General features: G+C 40.4%; 2 protein-coding genes across 2 annotated transcripts; both read right to left on the bottom strand.

Moving 5' to 3' along the window:
• Window positions 1–1,886: 1,886 nt before the first annotated feature.
• On the bottom strand, window positions 1,887–3,487 carry LOC125250822 (cathepsin G-like). Its single transcript, XM_048163604.1, has 5 exons — window positions 3,409–3,487; window positions 3,148–3,298; window positions 2,884–3,022; window positions 2,219–2,473; window positions 1,887–2,133 (listed from the first exon to the last, which is right to left on the bottom strand). The coding sequence occupies exons 1-5, from the start codon at window positions 3,470–3,472 to the stop codon at window positions 1,975–1,977; spliced, it is 768 nt and encodes a 255-aa protein (XP_048019561.1). The 5' UTR covers window positions 3,473–3,487; the 3' UTR covers window positions 1,887–1,974.
• An 11,367-nt stretch (window positions 3,488–14,854) lies between these two features.
• LOC125250806 lies at window positions 14,855–16,821 on the bottom strand. Its single transcript, XM_048163582.1, has one exon. It carries the CDS (start codon window positions 16,476–16,478, stop codon window positions 14,955–14,957), a length of 1,524 nt encoding a protein of 507 aa, XP_048019539.1. The 5' UTR covers window positions 16,479–16,821; the 3' UTR covers window positions 14,855–14,954.
• Window positions 16,822–19,800: the final 2,979 nt, after the last annotated feature.

Below are 19,800 nucleotides of genomic sequence, written 5' to 3' on the forward strand. Positions count from 1 at the left end.
AATAACCACGCATAAACGTTATTCCTTCAAAAACACAAACATGTACATACATGTTCCTCACATATTATTGTAGCCTAGTTTGTGCTGAATACAGTGTAATGACACTTTTTCCATTAATATGTTTATGAACAACTGAAAAAAGCACAAATGTCAGGGCATGTCAAAACTTCTCCAGGGTCCCAAAAATCCTCAGACCCCTGAGGGTTAATTACCTTTAGCCAACAACCTGCCCATTCTTCTCAAACAATAGGCTTTTTTTTAATCATTCTTCAATCAATCTTTTTTTTAATCAGGGAGGCTAATGAGTTCTTCAACCTACTGCTAAACTATTATATAGAGCCTGACCTGCTGTCGCGTATGCCCTGCCATTTAAACGCGGTGTTATTTTGAGTGGCTTAGAGGCCTTTCTCCTAGTGAGAGATAGCTTACAAATGTCTCTTCAATAGGAGGCATCGACACATACCTGTACTCATGTATTCCCTCTATAGTTTGCATGCTGATATCAATGAATACATGCTGAGTAGGGGTTCTTCCATGCCTTCTCGATGTCATTGTGGAGATTAGGAAGGAATGGAAGGCTGGTGGACTGTGACCAGAAAGGCTGTCGCTGGCCAATACAGTTGTCGTGATTCTACTATACTTTACTATACCATCAGTCATGCTGAAGCATAGGACACAGTGCAAGTAGGTAACACAATTTGACAGCGAAAAATGACTGTGCTTCCAGCATGATGTAGTTTAAGGCTTTATTAACATCTACCCCAAACCTAAACCTACCCATACAATAATGCAAGTACAGTCGAGGTAGCACAATCTGATATAGCATTAGCCTATTCATTAGAACAAGTGCAAATCGACAGCGAAAAATGCTACCTATCAGACTGTGCTTTATATACACCTACCTCAACCCTAAACCATGTAACAATGTAAATACAGTAATTGTGTGTTATTTATCATGACAATAAAATGATGTAATATTGATGTGCGTATGTGCAGTAAGCCCGGGCAGGACAATCTGACGGGTAGGATGAAATGTCAGGACATGGGCCTGGCTCAATTTAAACCCTGTTTACAATATAAAGTATACTTAAAAATATACTTAAACTTTACTTAAGTATACTTAATAAAATGAACTTGAAGTACAACTTATTTTTTGTAAGGGATATGATATGGTAGCAGGGTGACTAGCAAAAGCAAAAGCGCAGAGATGATCATGATGCTGTTCTGGGAAGGTTTCTCTGGAGTGCTGGAGTTCCCTTCAGTGTTGATGGTACTTATTGTAAAGTGGGCTGGTTTAGCCTCCTAGTAGTGTTCATACTTCCTCTTTCAAAGCTTTGTGTGGGTCTCACTTTAATGAAATGATCAGTATCATCTGTCCATGTGTGATGTAATCCATGTCTAATATTTCTTGTAAATTCTGTTAGACGTGAGAGAGTCAAGAGCGAAGTAAAACTGTCTGTGATTAGATCTCTGAGAGTTGCCAAATTTTTAAATAACTTTTGTAGGAAGATTTTACAGAGCTCTTTTATTTTACAGTTAAAATCCTGGAGGCTTTTCCAGGACTGGACTGTTTTTATTTTATTTTTATATTTTATTTTGACCTGTCTGAAAAAAATATTATTTTATATTATTATTAATAATAATACATTTATTTTAATTTAATTTATTCATTTATTATAATAATAATTTTATAAATTGTATTTTTTTTTAGTTAAAGCAGCACAGTTTATATCATTCATGTTTTGAATTATTATTTTTTTTTATTACTGTAATTTTGATCAAGAGTTTGGGTATTTCAGTTTTTCCCCATTCAGTGAGATACGAGTCTACAGTCACGACTGTCTAAATCATATATGGTTATGACAATGAGAACACTTGGACTAAAATTGATGCTTGCCATGTGATACGTTTATTGAAAGAAGGTTTATGGAAGAATTCAAGAAAAACATTTCTTCCTTTTTAGTTTCCAGGAAGTCATTTAACATTTCCAATTACATTGTTGATCCATTTGATATATGCTGAAATCTTAGTATACACCTCAGGATGTTTACGTGAATTGCAGCGATGTTCTGAACCAAAAGATGTGATACCAACAGCAGTTCCTCCACAAATTAAAGGACCTCCTGAATCCCCCTGTTAAGAAACACAGATCAACACGTCACTAGTGAAGCACATTCGTACATAACCATAAAGTCTGATAATCATCTTTTGTACATACGCTGCAGGTTCCACCCTTGCCATATACACAGATCATCTGTTGGCCAATGTAAAGAGATCCCCATTTTTCCTTACACTTTGCCTGACTTAATACAGTCGTGTTTGCCTCCATTAGATAATCGCTTGTCCCTTGGCCATCAGGCTCCACGCTTCCCCAGCCGGCAACAGTACAGAGAGTCCCTGCTTTGATGTCTTCTTCTTCCTCTGGTAATGATATCGGTTTAACTTTTTTTTTTATTTCGACTTCTTTCTCTAGCTGTAATTCAAAAAATACAACCATTTTTAATAAACAATCTTTTATAAAAATCTTTTTAGTTCATTGCATTATACTGTTGTTTTTGAGGTTAGTACAGAAGCTGTTAAGGCCAAGTTGAAGGTTTTTTGTTTGTTTGTTTGTTTTTTCCTTCTGTTCACAAAAAATGATTAAATGATTCTTCAAGTTTTCTGCTTTTTTGACCATTTTTTGTTGCTACATAGAACAATAAATTAATAATGTAGCAAACAGACTCAAAGAGGCACTTGGCCATTTCCATAAAAAAATAATTAAAATCCCTTCAGTAATTTTTAAAGCAAGAAATTGCAACAGAAATTCAGAGATAGTGGTTTGTGGTACTGTTTCATGACCTGATATTATTTTGAACCACTAAATGTATTACAGGTTGTTACCTTCAAAAGCATGATGTCATTCTCTTCAGTACTGGTATTATAGTCTGGATGAAGGATGGAGGACTCGACTCTGATGTGATCTGAACTCTTGCTCTTCCTCAAGTCATCAGCACCAACCACAACCGTCAGCAACTCACATCTGTTGAAAGAGCGTATTGGAAATGGTCATTTATGTCATAATTGATATGCTGGTTGCACGTCAGTCATTATCAGTCAAAAATAATTTTAAGTAAACATTGCATTTCACACTGAACAAGCTCTTACCTACTCCAGCAATGTGCAGCAGTCAAGACATACTGATCAGAAATGAGAAACCCACCACAGTGATGTTCCCCACACGTCTGAATAGAAACCATGTAAGGCCTGGAATGGGGTGTGGTTTTTGTCCCGTTCACTATACCCACATTCACATGATCTGAGAGAGAGAGAGAGAGAGAGATGGTGCTGTCAGTCAACATAATCAGCACATACCAATTAAACACTCTGAAAAATCATCATCATATGCTGTTAAATAATCAGTCTCACCAGTGAAGGTCAGGTGTGGCAGCAGAGAGGCCAGCAGGAGCACAGAGATGATGATGATGGTCATGATGAAGAAGACGATCAGTGAGCTTTCACTGGCTAAACACGCTATAAATACACTTTAAAGGTGGGTGGAGTTACTGAGCTGACTGTTACTTTTTTTTTTTTTTTTTTTAATTGTTGTATGAGCAACACGATTAGAAACCAGTTCTTGGTTCGGTCTCATTGCCCTTACAGCACCTGTTAGCAGAAACAAACTAGATGTTTCAGTTCATAAAGTTTTTTTTGTTTTTTTTTTGGTTTTCACAAAAAGAAAGTCTCATCTGAAATTATAGAGCATCATCTAAAAATAATTTCATCATTCTCAGATTTGAAACACATGGTGAGACTTGTGTCTTTAGCTACAATGAGTTTCTAGACTCTAAAGTGACAAATGTACCTGCAACACAGATTCCCAATAGTGTGCACTCTAGTGAGTTTGGTTGTTAATCAGAAGTACAGCTAAAACAATTGTTGGTGAGTGTGATGGCATTGGCTTTATGGCATGTTTGCAACATAGATCAATTATAGCGGTCTATATGTGTCAACTTCTTGTTCAACCAGTGGTAGGAGATTGGGGCAGGTCAATGTGGGTCAAGGTTTAGTTTCAGCAGTTATGGTGTTTTCAAGATATGCCAGAAAGAATGTGTTTATGAGTTAAAATGCACATGATGTTGCAGAACACAGACTCACAACAACGTTGTAATGAATGAGTTTATTCGTTGAAGCAGGTAATGGACACCAGCAGGCGAGTATGGTAAATTATGCAATAATGAAAGTAGTACTGAGAGTTTGTTTCTTTGTAGATGGTTGAGGAGGTCATGGATGAGAGCAGCTGAAGCACACACTTTGGCAAATGGTACAAATTTTTCAAGTATTTACAAATAACTATAAACAAAAAAAGTCCCTTTAATGCCCCTGGTGCACTGTGTCAAGGATTGCTAATGAAAGAACCTCTCTGTGAAATGAAGTGTGATCACAGCTGTGGTGAACAGAATCACTGCATTTTTACTACTACTCAGATCCAATGTTCCCTCTAAGCTGCGCGCGTGCTCGTTCGCGCACTTCTCATGCCGCGGCCGCGCAGAGGACAGACTCAGACATGAAATCGTGTGTGGGGAAATACATTTGATTGTAGTTTAAATGAGAAATAATTGCAGTGCTCTGGTCAACCGCTATTGAGTTAGAACTGGTGAATGCGGTTCACAGGTTTCATAGAAAGATGCGGTAAGAATACTGTCATGTTTGTGGACTAAATAGCTCAATATGAGAGGCAACGCGAAACAAAAAGAAATGTGAAATAAAACGTCATGTTTTAATGAAGAAGTGGCGGAAATAACGGATGATGGGCACAGAATGCTAATAAAACTCTGAGACATTTACAATCACACACCCACCACAGAGAGCAAACTCAAAATACATCAGTGATATACCTCAGTTTAAATAGATTTGTGTGTGTGTGTGTGTGTGTGTGTGTGTGTGTGGTGGTGGTGGTGGTTTCAGGGATGTTTAGATAACTATAAAAGAGTTCACATGTTCACTTTTCTTAAAAATATTTAGCTATCAGATCTGTTTAAAGTTTGTTTTCATATTATAATATATTAAAACAAATTGAAGCATTTAAACTGATATAATACTGTATACCAGTTTAAATACTTCAAGATTATATTATATTATATTATAATGTAAGCCTAATAAAAATTTATCTCACAAGGGGATTGTTTAGGGCTCCTTGCCACTAAAAATCTTGAAACCTCCTAGTATAGAAAATCTAGGAAATTCATAAGCAATAAACATGTCATTCTGATGGTTTAACACTGTCTGTTGCTAATAATTGACTACAAAAACACATTATGGTTATCCAAACCACCAGTGTTACCGCTCTTATTATATTATTATAAAGAATTGAACTGTCCTGCAGGAGATTTTCAAATTATTTTTTAACAGAATTTCTTGGTAAAGACTGGTACAGTAAACAAAGCAACGTGAAAAAAATCTCAAGTACCCTAAAATGTGCTTAATTTAGTGACTGAACTGCTTGTTTTCAAAAATATGATTTTAATAAGTTACATCAGGGGTCAAATAAAATAGAAACGGCACATTAAAGTTAAAAGTTATAGTTGCATGATAAAACCGTTTTTGTGTGTGTTAAGATTCATTGTACAGGTCTGATAGAAAGAATGTTTTTGCTCAGGTGGCCCAAATGTGCGCTCAACAGAGAAAAGTTTTGCTCAGCAAGAAAAAAATTAGAGGGAACATTGCTCAGATCAATTTAAGATCTTTGCAAACTAGGATATTTATCTTAGGGTGTCTGACCACATGCGATGAGATCGGCCCCCACAGGAAACCAGCACTGCTGAGAAGGGTTAAAGCATATTTCCACTGAAAAGTGTTTGGTGTTTGCCACATCTGACAAATCAGTCAAGATATCAAATTATAATATGATCTTCAAAAATCCACACATACAATCAACAGAATGTTCTTGCTTCACACCTCCAGAAATACATTTTATCCAAGGCAGAAATGTTGAAATTTTGGTGTAGAAATTCAGCAATGTAGGTGTTAACCCCAAAGGTCCTCCAGAATCACCCTGAGAAGTGGAGAAAGATACAGGCTGTGAACACATTTGAACTGCTGCACTATTTGTGATCTGTCCAGAATATACTTTGTACCTGACAAAATCCTCCATGACCACCTGCACACGCCATTCTTGAGGTGGACTGCATTCCTTTACAGTTTTTCTGACATGCTTTTTTATCAATGATCGTGACATCCACCTCGATAAGTTTTGCACTCGCTGTACCATTGGTGATTTTTGCCCCATCCTGCAACACTGCATTTGGCATTGGCCTTTATGTCCTTATCTTTCTTGCTCGTTTTGACCTTTACATGCAGCTACAGCAGTGGTTCCCAAACTGGGGGGTGCAGAGTTATGACAGGGGGGTGTGGCAAGGCTGAGGGATAAGCCTTGGTTATACTCCAGTTTTGGACGTGGACAGCTGCGGACAGCACGGATGCGGACTACTTGTATTCATACTGCTGAAAGTGTGTGCTTGGCATGTTCCACACATGCGCAGTGGCCGACTTACACTTTCTTCTTTGGCCTAAACTCTGGGCAATTTCCCTCCATGAATTATTGCACATCTTTATGTTGTTTTAATGACGGATTGTAGAGGTGCAGGTAGAGACAGGCTTCTTCACACAGCCTCTCTTCAGTTCCAGGTCGGTTCCAACAAATATGGCTGGGCAAAAAACAAAGTCTTCTCTTGGCTTATATTGAAATCCTCTGACATTTTTCTTAACAAATCCTAGTTTTACTTTTATTTCATGACCAGTGTTTTGTTTGGAGAAGTCTTTTTGTGGTTTATCTGTGTTTGATTCAGTCCTTGTGTTTTTCCAGGGGATCCAGTGGGAGCTGAGGAGCGTGGAGACGGTGGAGAACAGGAGCTGAGGAGAACTTGGACGGTTAACAGCAACAACAGGTAAGTGGGTCAGGTAACACAACATGGTAAGGTTGAGACCAGACAGTGAGTTAACCGGAGGACTGCAGTTTTATAGATTGCTGACAGGTGAATGAAATCAGTGATCTGGTGACGGTGGTGACTCCCTGACACATGTATATTCATCAAAGAATCTTGAAAGAATATTTTCCTCAAAAATATGAAGCAGCACAACTGTTTTCAACATTGATAATAATCATAATCATGTTTCTTGAGCAGCAAATCATCATATCAGAATGATTTCTGAAGGATCATGTGACACTGAAGACTGGAGTAATGATGCTGAAAATTCAGCTTTGATCACAGGAATAAATTATATTTAAAAAAATTCAAATAGATATTTAAAAAAAAAAAAAGATTTAAAAAAATATTTTGGGAAGTTTGGGAACCACTGAGCTAATGCAAGTAACTCAATCATTAATGCTGAGAAATTTCATAATGAATATAAACTGGATGACAAACTTTATGGTATTGTTGAATTATTTTGCTTTTCAGAATAATCTCACCACTAGGTACTTTATTTGCAGCCTTTATATATTTTTAAATGACTGCATAAGACTGCAGCTTTACTCCAGTTCTACAATCAGATCTCTAAGGCTTGGCTCAGGCAAAAATCTTATTTTTGGCATATCTGATTGTAATTTGAACAACTCAAAAACACAAATTACATTACTATGCAAAACTGTAGATACAACAGATATCTGACACCACTGTCTGAATGATTGCATTTCATCCCTAGTGAAAAAAAGTATACTAAGTATACTTGCAGCAAGACTAATCATTAGTATATTTCAAGTGTGTTAATGATTAGTTCATTTAAAGTGTGCTATTTTGAAACAACTAATTTTGTACTAAGTATATTTAAGTTGAAATTAAGTAGTATTAAAATACCACTTTAAGTATATTTAGTATATTTATGTGTGCTAAATTGGAACAACTTCAAGTATACTTAGTACACTTTAAGTATATGTCTGTGTAGGGACTAATTAAATGCTTGATTAGTGATTTTAAAGTGTACTTTATTTGTGTTATAAGTATACTTTATTTCTGTTATGTGTACACTTTGTGTTATAAGTACACTTTATTTGTGATTTAAGTACATTACAAAATAATTACGAGTGTCTTCAGAAACACAAGCAATATACACTGAATATATCATTTTACAGGTAATAGTATATACTGTATGCTCAGTACCTTTGTCTTATTCCAAATATTAAACATTACACACTTTGCAGTCAATAACAATACACTTTGTTATTACTTATACTTTGTATAATATAGTCAGCATTTGAAGCAGATCAAAACCTTTAATCAAAGTTGTCCTAACTTTTTTGATCCGCTTCAAATGTTGACTACTGTACTTTGAATTACATAATCTCACACAATACAGTTGTGCTACTATTTAAATACAGTTTAACACATTTTCCCAAAGTTGAATGCATTTGTTTTCAAGGCCATTAAAACAAATAAAATGTAACAACATCACTAATGAAGAGACATATTTCCTTGACAAATCCAATAGTTTTTATTTAAACTTAGATTCAGCAAAACTTACCATGTTTTTCATTAAAGAAAAAAAAAATATTGGACATGGTGACCCTCTATACACAAATACAAATTACACATTATATTCCATTTTCTGATGAGCTTCTCATTGTGTCTGATGGCACAATGATGACCGCAGAGACTCGTGAAGAACAGCATCTGTTGACAGAATATACCAAAGATATAAGACAGCATGTTCAACTCTTTATTCACGTTTACAATAGTCTGTCTAAATCCTACATTGAACCAATACTATTTTTGAACAGTAAATGAGGATTAGCAGCAGGGAACTGTATCAGAATGGCATGTTGATATCGTTTTCGGTACATAGTCAAGCATAAAACACTTTATGAATTAATATCGTACAGAATACGGGCCGATTTGACCAATCATATGAATGTTTTGGTGCTGCATACAAACATGTGCCATAAACCACCACACAAAAACTCAAAAAGGAGATATCAAGCCGAAATATCGCTCTCCGTTTGTTAAAGTAAATAAAATAAAGTTTGTTAACTGGTAGACTACAACTCACCTCCCAATAGCAGCACTTTTCTCTGGTTCTTTCAGGATCGCGTAGGCCATTAGATTAGCCGGTTGTCGTCGCCATCTGTCAGTCTGCGATGTCACTTGATTGAACTGGTCAGAATCCCCAAGATTGAGCGATGTATTGTGCTTTCAGTGTTTTATTAAATAAATTATACATTGCGACATTATACTTCACCTGAGTGACTGAGCGAGGGGATTCAGACGACGACCGTGACGTCAGCAGCTCTGATTGGCTGAAGGCAGTGAGCAACAAAATCTGATTGGTCACAGACCAAGTTGAAGAGACATTTGAATTCCTATAAGTTTAACCACTCAACATATTTTTTCGCATTACTTGTGCTGCTGGTGTGTTGTTTAATATAGATTTGTGTGTACGACTGTAAAATGATTCTGCCAGTGTAAACTTACAGTTTTTCTCAATTGTTTACACACAAATATTGGTACTTGAGACACAGTGACCACAGCATGTAACTCATGCACCAACCCCCTGAGCCAATTCTGCTAAACTACAAGCACAATTCCTGCTTTACACTCACATTGCAGTTCTAAAACACACTTTTTTCAAAACACTACACACAATTCTCTGCATTTGGCACAATTTTCGGGCAGAAAAATCTCTTTTTTTCACAAGGAACACACTGCCATTCAAATATGCACACTGACTCATCACATGGGCAAACACCTGTCACACATTTTTACAATTAGCAAACAGAGCTTTAGCATAAAAGGGCAACAGGTGAGCTCTTCTGTTTTGGAGCAATGGATGCCAACAATGGAAACAGAGGCAGAGCAGCATAGTTTTTTTTTTTACTGTAACTGTATACAGTAAATTCTTCTGTTGTTTTGTACGGTATGTGCAACTTTGCATTGGTTGGGATGTGCACTGTACATTGTTTTTGTTGGAAAAATAAAATATATTTGTTACCGTGTATTTGTGTGTTCTGACTATATATACCATATATATATATATATATATATATATATATATATATATATATATATATATATATATATATGTATGTATATGTATACTACAAATATTTTACAACACACTTATGTATGTACTGTCTGTAGTAAGTGTAACACTGAACCAAATAAAGACCAAAGTCATTATGATGAATGGAGAAGTGTTTTACATAGAGCACATCAGTGTTCAACTGGTTCTTATAAATGTCTATTCATATGATGGTTTGTGTGTGTCATTTGAAAACAAAATACCATTTTGAGAAGAAAGAACATTGTTTTGAATGTAAAGTTTCATTTTGCAGGAGAATTGAGGGGTTTTGCCCATTGTGTGTGTGTTTTTTGATTTGTGTGTAGAGTTCTGAGAGTATGAGGCATGCTTTCAGAAAATGTGTGTAAACAATCAAGAAAAACTGTAATAAACATTTACACATATTTGGAAATTGTATAGGCTACACTGCATATACTAAATGGGCTTGTAATGCATTCATACTGAAATAAATAGCACAAGTAATATAATGAATTCCAAGGATGAAGACGTAAACTTAAAGAATATACTCAAATTTAACATTAGATACACTACAACTTCAGGATATTAAATAATGTATTTTTAAATATACTTTCAGTGCATTGTTACAATGATCATTTTCAGCACACTGTTAATACCTGAAATATATTTTTATAAAGTGCAAATAAATACACTTTTAAAAAATAAACTGAACTTACACTTCAAGTATATTTTTCTAAAATATATATTTTTAGAAAATATACTAAAGTACAATTATTTTAAAGTGTGTTAAAAGTTGCATTGTGAAAATATGATACTAATATACTTTTTATATATTTAATGATAGTACATTTTTTATTAGTATATTTGCAGTGTATTATAGAAAAAGGGAATATATTTAAAATACAATAAAGTATACTTTTTTCACTAGGGATCACTTGATTGTAAAATGAACAGTCAGTCCTATAAATCAGATTTAATACCATATTGGATTTGTGTAAGTCTGAACAAAGCCTAGGGGATTAGGGCATTCAGAATAATTATCTCTTCCTCAAAATGTTTAGTACATCATTAAGTACACAATTGCTTTATTGCATTTTGCCCTGCAAAACCTAGCTAAATCATTTACCTGAAGTAGCATGTCATTTAGCAGACTTTCTGACTCACACTCAGGGTGGATGTGGTAAACCACAACTGTCAGCTTCTCCACTCTGTCAAGATGATGAAGAAAACATGTATTTTAGTGGTAAATACCCTAGTAAAAAAATAAATATACTAAAATGTATTTGAAATGCATTTATTTCATGCTAAGTATACTACATTTACATATTTATGTAGTTAATAAAAATACCCTGCAATTGTACTTTTGGTATACTAAACTGGTATACTTACAGTCTGCTAAATTGGAACAACTAATTTTGTACTTAATGCACTTTAATTGTGCAGAAATAGTGCTGAGGTTCAACTAAAGATATACTGAAGTATATTTGATTGTGCTAAAGTGGAACTATTGCAAGTATACTTTACTTACACTTTAAATGTCTTGCATTTAAAGACTGATATTATACAAATATCATGCAATCCTTATCAATATTGGCATACAGTTTTTTTCAACTGCTTACACACAAAATCCTTACATGTCACACAATTTCTGAAGCCTGACTCTCATAAAGCAGAAACACACACCAAATCTGCAAAACCACTCGACCTCTGACTCAGTTTTCAATTTCATAAAACACTTTTTGCAAAACACAAAATTCAATTCTCTATGTAACACATAAAAATCTAATAGGAAGTATATGATTTCCTTTTTCAAACACAACCAATTAAAATGCCACACTAATTCATCAGTGCCTCACACTAACTCCTCACATGCACAAACACTTATTGCTTTACTTAACACCAACCAATCATGGCTTTAGAATAGGCCTATAAATAGGCCAAAGGTCAAGTTAATGGATGCAAACAATGTAGACAGAGTAAAGGTACACACATCAAATCAGCGCATTTTTTCTCACAGGTAAAAACTACGATTTTGAAGTTGGAGGAGAAAATTAGAGTTTCTCAAGGGACAAAACACCACTCTTCCGTTCCAATAAGAACTTCAAACAGGTTCTCCCCATTCAGTGACACACCCACTGAGAATCCTGTTGAAAGTGCCCTAGTTATTGGTGATTCTATTACACGGAACGTGAAAATAGAGACACCAGCCACCATAGTCACATGTTTGCCGGGAGCCAGAGCACCTGACATCAAAGCAAATTTAAAAGTGCTGGCTAATGCTAATCGTAAATACTCTAAAATTATTATTCACGTCGGCACTAATGATGTCCAACTTGTCACTGTAATTTGACACTGTAATTTGCTCTGGTCCCCTTCACTCAAAAAAATAACTTGTTGGTCTAACTTAATTCAATTATGACACCTATTTCCACACAGTTGAACTGATTTATTTGAACTTAAGCTAGGTTAATTGTACTGATGAGTAAAATTCATCCTAATTGAATGAGATCACACCAGTTTCATTTGACATATTCTGTGAATGTTTCCTGAACATAATTCACTCTTGTTGATCCAACCAGTGCTATTGCAATTCAGACCAATGCCCTTGTGCAGTGTTGCTCAAGTTTTCTGCACTTTTAAGGAAATGGAAATACCTGTTAGTGTTTAAGTGTTTAATGTTTAGTTATTTTGAACATTTAAAAGAGTGGTAACACTTTATAATAACTGCACACTATGAAGCATTAGTTAAGCATTAGTTAATAGTTATTTCATCACTTATAAAGCATTAATAGACATTAGTAAGTAGTTTATAAATACAGCTATAATTGCTTTATTCTTGATTTATAAGCATATCTATAATGTGTTTAATAATTGTATTTTCATACTTTATTAATAATCAATTTATCATTTCTAAATTAAGTATTACATTATTTACAAACCAGTTATTTAGGAGTTGTCAGTAGTTCATTTAGTAAGTGTAAGTAAATGATTAATAAACTATTTAAACATTCATTTATACATCTTATTATTTAGACACATAGTAATAGTTACTTAGTGTGTTAGTAAATGTTTTATTAACACATATTCCTACTGCAATTCATGATTAATTCAGGTAGTTATAAAACATTTAGAAGTAGTCAGTTAACTATTTTTGTGAGCTCATCTAAAGTGAGGACTATTTATGCTTTGTAAAGCTTTTATAAATGAGATTTAAAGGTTCAGTGATCTTCTGCACTGCTGTTCTCTAATGTTTTAAAGTTAGTACCGAGGTAATTTTGACACTAGGAATATGTTAATAAAGCATTTATTAACACACTGAGTAACTAATACTATATGTCTAAATAATAAGATGCATAAATGTACATTTAAATATTTTATTAATCATTTACTGACACTTCCTAAATGATCTTATGAACCACTGACAACTCCTAAATTACTGGTTTGTGAATAATGTAATACATCATTTAGAAATGATAAATTGATCATTAATAAAGTATGAAAATACAATTATTAAACTCATTATAGATATGCTTATAAATCAAGAACAAAGCATTTATAGCTGTATTTATAAATGGCTTACTAATGTCTATTCATGTTTTATAAATGAGGAATTAACTATTTACTAATGCTTAACTAATGCTTCATAGCGTGAGTTATTCTAAAGTGTTACCAAAAGAGTTTGTAGCGTATATATATTTTTTTTTTTACCATTGTGGTGAAGATGTGCGCTTGTGCTTAGGTTGTGAATAGCTGTTGTACACAAACATACATGTTTCAAGGCCGTTGAGAGAGATAAAGCTGATGACCATATGTAGACTGTGTAAATTATGTGCTGGCCCTCAAACTAATTTATTTATATTTCTATAAAAACTAAACTAAAATAACACTTTTTCATATGCTAAGTAACATTTATAACATGCAAGTAATGATCAGGTAAAGAACTTCTCATCACTGGCTTTAGCACAGTTAAAGCTTGTTGAGAACAACATAGATTTATTTCGTGTATCCACCCAGAGCCTAACCACAAGGTCTACACTTCAGCATAATGGTAACCTCAAAAAAAATCGACATAACAAACTCTTTTAAATGTCAAATATAACTGAACATCAAACTTTAAAAGGTATTTCCCTTTACTAAAAAACACATAAAACAGCACTTTAGTTCAACATGTACTGTCCTGATCTTTCCCTACGCAAAGCATGCTGGGAACTAGAAATCCACTGCCCAGTTTCAATCAGTGCAACATAAATGATTCATGTCGTCCCAACACAAATGGTTTAGGTTAACCTAACATTTTGCAAATTTAATTTCATTTAACATAATACAATTGAGTGCAAATGCCAATTAAGTAAAAAACGTACTCGGTTACTAACGTAACCTCGGTTCCCTGAGATACGGAACGAGTACTGCGTATGGGGAAAGGTCTCCCTTTTTCCCCACTGCTGAAGCCTTTTTCAATAACGCAGTGTAACTGCATCGTCATTGGTTCACTCATAGACAAGTTGTTGAACCAATGACAGCGCGGCATAGCTGCGCGGCCTATGGCGACAAAGCGCGCGAATATTCCCGCCGAAATGGGCGGGGTTAGGGGCTATATAAGCAGGCGTTTCGCCATAGGATTTCAGTGTAATCGACTGAAGCGACGACCCTGAAGCCGCAGCCTCGTGGCACGGCAAGTGACGCAGTACTCGTTCCGTATCTCAGGGAACCGAGGTTACGTTAGTAACCGAGTACGTTCCCTTTCGATACTTCACTCGTACTGCATATGGGGAACGAATTCAACCACGCCGTGCCACGGCTGGGAACGATATAGCCTGAAATTGGACACATGGGAGGGGGTCCAAAAGACAAGCGAGAAGGCAAAGCCTTAATCGAACCCTAGTTACACTTAAGGAAATAATTCCTGGGGTTGTGTGAGGCGGAACTCGCCAGAGGCCGCTTAATCACACTGAAAGAACCCGAGCTTGCAAGGTCGGGACATCGAGATGATAGAATCTGACAAAAGTGGACGGCGAAGACCAGCCGGCCGCCTCACAGATGTCTTGAATGGAAACTCCGTTGGACCAAGCCCACGAGGAAGTCATTCCTCTAGTGGAGTGGGCCCTGACTCCTATGGGGCAGTCTGCACCCAGTGAGGAGTAGCACAGGTTAATAGCGTCCACTATCCAACGGGAAAGGCGCTGTTTTGAGACCGGAGACCCTTTGGTGCGGCCACCAAAACAAACAAAGAGCTGATCCGACTGCCTGAAAGGCTGCGATCGCTCCACATAGGTCCTCAATGCCCTGACTGGGCAGAGTAGCTCTAGCTCTTGTTCATCCGCCGAGGGAGGAAGAGCAGAAAGCGAGATGACCTGAGCTCTAAACGGGGTTGAGAGCACCTTAGGAACGTAGCCATGCCTAGGTTTCAGAACGACCTTCGAGTCTCCAGGCCCAAATTCAAGGCATGCAGGGCTCACAGAGAGGACCTGCAAATCGCCAACGCGCTTAACCGATGCCAGTGCTAACAGCAGAGCGGTCTTTAGCGTTAGGGGCCTGAGATCGGCTGAACCCATTGGCTCAAAGGGGGTTCCCTTTAAGGCCCTGAGGACCAGCGAGAGGTCCCAAGTGGGAACGGTGAGGGGGCGAGGAGGATTCAATCGCCTAGCACCCCTCAGGAAACGGATTACAAGGCCGTTACGTCCCACTGATTGGCCAGCAATGGGAGCATGGAACGCCGCAATGGCTGCTACGTAAACCTTAAGAGTAGAAGGGGTGCGCCCCATTTCCAAGCGTTCTTGGAGGAAAGACAGTATGAAGGATACGTCACTCTCCACAGGGTCTATGTTGCGTGAGGAACACCAATCAACAAAGACAGACCATTTCTGGTCATAGAGGCGTCTCGTGGACGGGGCTCTAGCCTGAGAAATGGTATTTAGGACGTCCCCGGGGAGGCTGGTCGGCTCCCATCGAGGGACCAGAGGTGCAGAGCCCAAAGCTCCGGCTGTGGGTGCCAGATCGTTCTGTTTGCCTGAGAGAGGAGGTCCCGTCTCTGGGGAATCGGCCACGGGGCTCTCAGGGAGAGCTTGAACAGCTCCGAGGACCAAACCTGGTTCCTCCAGAGCGGGGCCACCAGAAGGACTCTGTGTTGGTCTTCTCTGATGCGCCTGATGACCTGAGGGATCAGTGCGATCGGAGGGAAGGCATAAAGGAGCGTGCTGGGCCATGTATGGGCCAGAGCATCGACTTCCTTCGAGAAAAATGTTGGGCAATGAGAGTTGTCTTCTGAGGCGAAGAGGTCTATCTCTGCCCTCCCGAAGAACTCCCAAATCTTGAGGACCACTTGGGGGTGGAGCATCCACTCCTCGGAGGGGATGTTGCTCCGTGACAACATGTCTGCGCCCAGATTGTTCCTGCCAGGAACATGAGTCGCTCTGAGCGACTGAAGCCTCGGAAGAGCCCATTCCAGAAGACGTTTCGCCAGAGCGCATAAGCGGCTGGACGAGAGACCGCCCTGGTGGTTTAAATATGACACCACTGTCATACTGTCCGATCGGACTAGAACATGACGTCCTGTCAAGTGAGCCTGAAAAGACTGAAGGGCCTTCATCACTGCTAGCATCTCTAGACAGTTGATGTGTAGACGGCTTTCCTCGTGACTCCACGAGCCGAAGGCCGGTCTGCCCTCACACACAGCGCCCCAACCCGAGTTGGAAGCGTCCGTTGAGAGCACCGTCCTTCGTGAGACCGCCTGTAAGGGTACTCCGCGCTTGAACCACATAGGGTCCATCCAAGGTTTCAGGGCTAGAAGACAGGCCTGATTGACTTTGAGACATAAGCAGCTGTGCCGCCAGGCGCTGGGAGGAACCCGGAACTTCAACCAGTACTGAAGAGGCTGCATCCGAAGAAGGCCAAGCTGCAGCACCGGGGAGGCGGAAGCCATCAGCCCTAGTAGCCTCTGGAAAAACTTCAGAGGGAGACAGGCTTTGTTCTTGATTGAGGCCGTGAGCTGCTGAATCGCTAGAGCACGCTCCGGCGAGACTACTGCTGTCATGCGGACTGAGTCGAAAACTGCCCCCAGAAACGAGATTCGCTGGGTGGGGCACAGCGAGCTCTTGGCTAAGTTGACCCTGAGACCCAGACATTGTAAATGGCTGAGGAGCACGGATCTGTGGTGTTCCAGCTCGGTTCGCGAACGGGCTAGAATGAACCAGTCGTCGAGATAATTTAGGACCCGGATTCCCATTTGCCTCAGAGGGGAAAGCGCCACGTCCATGCACTTGGTGAAAGTGCGAGGAGCCAGAGACAGCCTGAAGGGCAGGACCGTATATTGGTACGCCACTGGTATGCGAATCTCAAGAATCGTCTGTGACGGGGGGCTATCTGGATGTGAAAATACGCATCCTTCAGGTCTATCGAGCAGAACCAGTCCTCGGGGCAAATGTGCGCGAGGATCTGTTTCAGAGTCAGCATTTTGAACTTCCGTCTCATGAGGGAGTGATTCAAAAGTCTGAGGTCTAGAATGGGTCTGAGACCACCATCCTTCTTGGGGACCAGAAAGTAGCGGCTGTAAAAGCCTGACTCGCTCTCTGTCGGGGAAACTATTTCCACAGCTCCCTTTCTTAGCAACGTCATAACTTCGGTTCGGAGGACATGCGCGTCGTCCGGATTGACCGAGGTTTGAAGCACCCCGCCGAAGTGAGGGGGCCGTCGTGCAAACTGGAGCGAGTAGCCCTGGGTTACGATCCCCATAACCCATTCTGACACATCGGGGATGGCCTGCCAGGCCTCGGCCTGAGTGGCAAGGGGTTGAATGATATCGGGCGACAGACCGCCGTTGAGGGGGTCGTACACCGAGAGAGGTGGAAGTGGAAATTTGCTCTTTTTTAGATGAGGTAAAATATTGTTCGCCGTGAAAACGGCGTTTAGGGTGGGCGCAACAGGTGTGGGCTCAGCTGTCACTTGGAGCATGTTTCCCACGCCCGGAATTAAACGAGGCGGAGGGGAAATTACTCGTGGGAGCTTTTGGGGCTGTCTGGTCGCAACGGGACGATCCCCCATCCTCTTCCTTCCTGACGAATCAGGACGACTTCGGAGGCACCGGGTCCAGCACAATCTTGGGCCGGGGTCCCTGGCGTCTCGGGAAGGGAGAGGAGGAAAGGTGGAGCTGGCTTGTTCTGCTGAGCCGGCGCAGTCCTGGGGCGGCTGGACGCAGAAGCAGAGCTGGAGCGCTTAGCAAAGAAATGCCTCATAGCCTGAGACGATTTCTGCGCAGCAGTAAAGCGCTCGGTGAAGCCGTCCACTGCAGGCCCGAAGAGACCAGAGGGAGAGACCGGGGCGTCTAGGAAGGCAGTCTAGTCCAGGTCCTTGATCTCCGTAAGGTTGAGCCACAGGTGGCGCTCCAATACTACCAGGCTGGCCATGGAACGCCCGATGGCCTGGGCCGTGGCCTTTGTGGCTCGCAGGGCAAGGTCGGTGGCGCTGCGAAGATCCTTGAAAGCCGGCGCGTCAATTCCAGACTCGTCCAGCGAGCGGAGGAGTTTGGCCTGGAAGACCTGAAATATGGCCATTGTATGGAGCGTGGAGGCAGCCTGGCCCGCCGAGGTGTAAGCCCGTCCAGCCAAAGTAGAGGTGGTCCGACAGGGCTTGGAAGGAAGGGCCCTCTTGGCCGGCCCAGCCCCCGCGTGCCTCGCCCTCTCCTCTGGAGGGGCCCACTCGAGGTCCAGCTCTTCCACGGCTCTGGACAGGATGCGGAATAGTTCGGCATCCATGCCCTGGCCGTGCTCAATGGGCTCCAAGGGAGGCGGGGGAGCGGGGTCATCCGGCTCACCAACCCATCCTTCCGCTTTGGAAGCCGCAAGTGACATGGAGTCATCCTGCTCGTCGTCTGTTCCTCCGAATGAGACAAGGTCACTTGCTTCGGCAGAGGGACGCTGCTCAGGGCGAGAGAACAGAACGGGAGAGAGTTCCCTCGGAGGAGAGGGCGAGGCACGTGGGGGCTGGGCCGGCGTGAGCTCGCCTAACTCCGGGCGCTGAGTCGCTCTACCCCGCTGTCTCTTCCTGGCCGGTTCACGGGAGGAAGGAGACGGGAGGGCGCGAGCGGCGAGATCGCCCTCCGTGAAGAAGGCGACCCGCGAGCGCAGGGAACTGAGACTCATGCACTCGCAGTGCGGGCAGTCAGTGAAGCCGCCGGCGCTGTCCTCGTCCGGCGAATCCAGGCGAGTCCGCTGCGGGAGCCTCTTCAGACGGCGGCGAGAGCTGTCAGGAAGGCGGCGAGCTTCTTCGGCTTCAGGCGGAGATCAGCGAAGAGAAGTAGAGGTCGTCGCTGAAGGAGAAAACACTGAAATCCTATGGCGAAACGCCTGCTTATATAGCCCCTAACCCCGCCCATTTCGGCGGGAATATTCGCGTGCTTTGTCGCCATAGGCCGCGCAGCTATGCCGCGCCGTCATTGGTTCAACAACTTGTCTATGAGTGAACCAATGACGATGCAGTTACACTGTGTTATTGAAAAAGGCTTCAGCAGCGGGGAAAAAGGGAGACCTTTCCCCATATGCAGTACGAGTGAAGTATCGAAAGGGAACTAAAGATTTGTGTTGGTTCAGCTTATTTTATTTAAATAAACTGAACAAGCAGCTAGAATCATTTTTTTGAGTGTTCCTGTTCGTCGGAGTGATGAGATAGTTAGCAGATTATCATCACTCAATGGCTGGCTGTCTAAGTGGTGTCCGCAGAATAATATAGGTTTCATAGACAATTGGAAAAATTTTTGGGGCAGACCTGACCTGTTGAAAAGAGATGGTATTCATCCGT

The sequence above is a fragment of the Megalobrama amblycephala genome, linkage group LG17 (assembly GCF_018812025.1).
Source record: "Megalobrama amblycephala isolate DHTTF-2021 linkage group LG17, ASM1881202v1, whole genome shotgun sequence".
Classification (NCBI taxonomy): Eukaryota; Metazoa; Chordata; class Actinopteri; order Cypriniformes; family Xenocyprididae; genus Megalobrama; species Megalobrama amblycephala.

Excerpts from the sequence above, each read along its gene's own strand:
- LOC125250822 (XM_048163604.1), bottom strand. The coding sequence starts at position 3,472 with ATGACCATCATCATCATCTCTGTGCTCCTGCTGGCCTCTCTGCTGCCA. Across the intron at positions 3,023-3,147 it reads GCTGCACATTGCTGGAGTAG|ATGTGAGTTGCTGACGGTTG; the intron begins GTAAGAGCTTGT and ends CTCTTTCAACAG. Across the intron at positions 2,474-2,883 it reads ATGACATCATGCTTTTGAAG|CTAGAGAAAGAAGTCGAAAT; the intron begins GTAACAACCTGT and ends TTTGAATTACAG.
- LOC125250806 (XM_048163582.1), bottom strand. The coding sequence starts at position 16,478 with ATGCGCTCTGGCGAAACGTCTTCTGGAATGGGCTCTTCCGAGGCTTCA.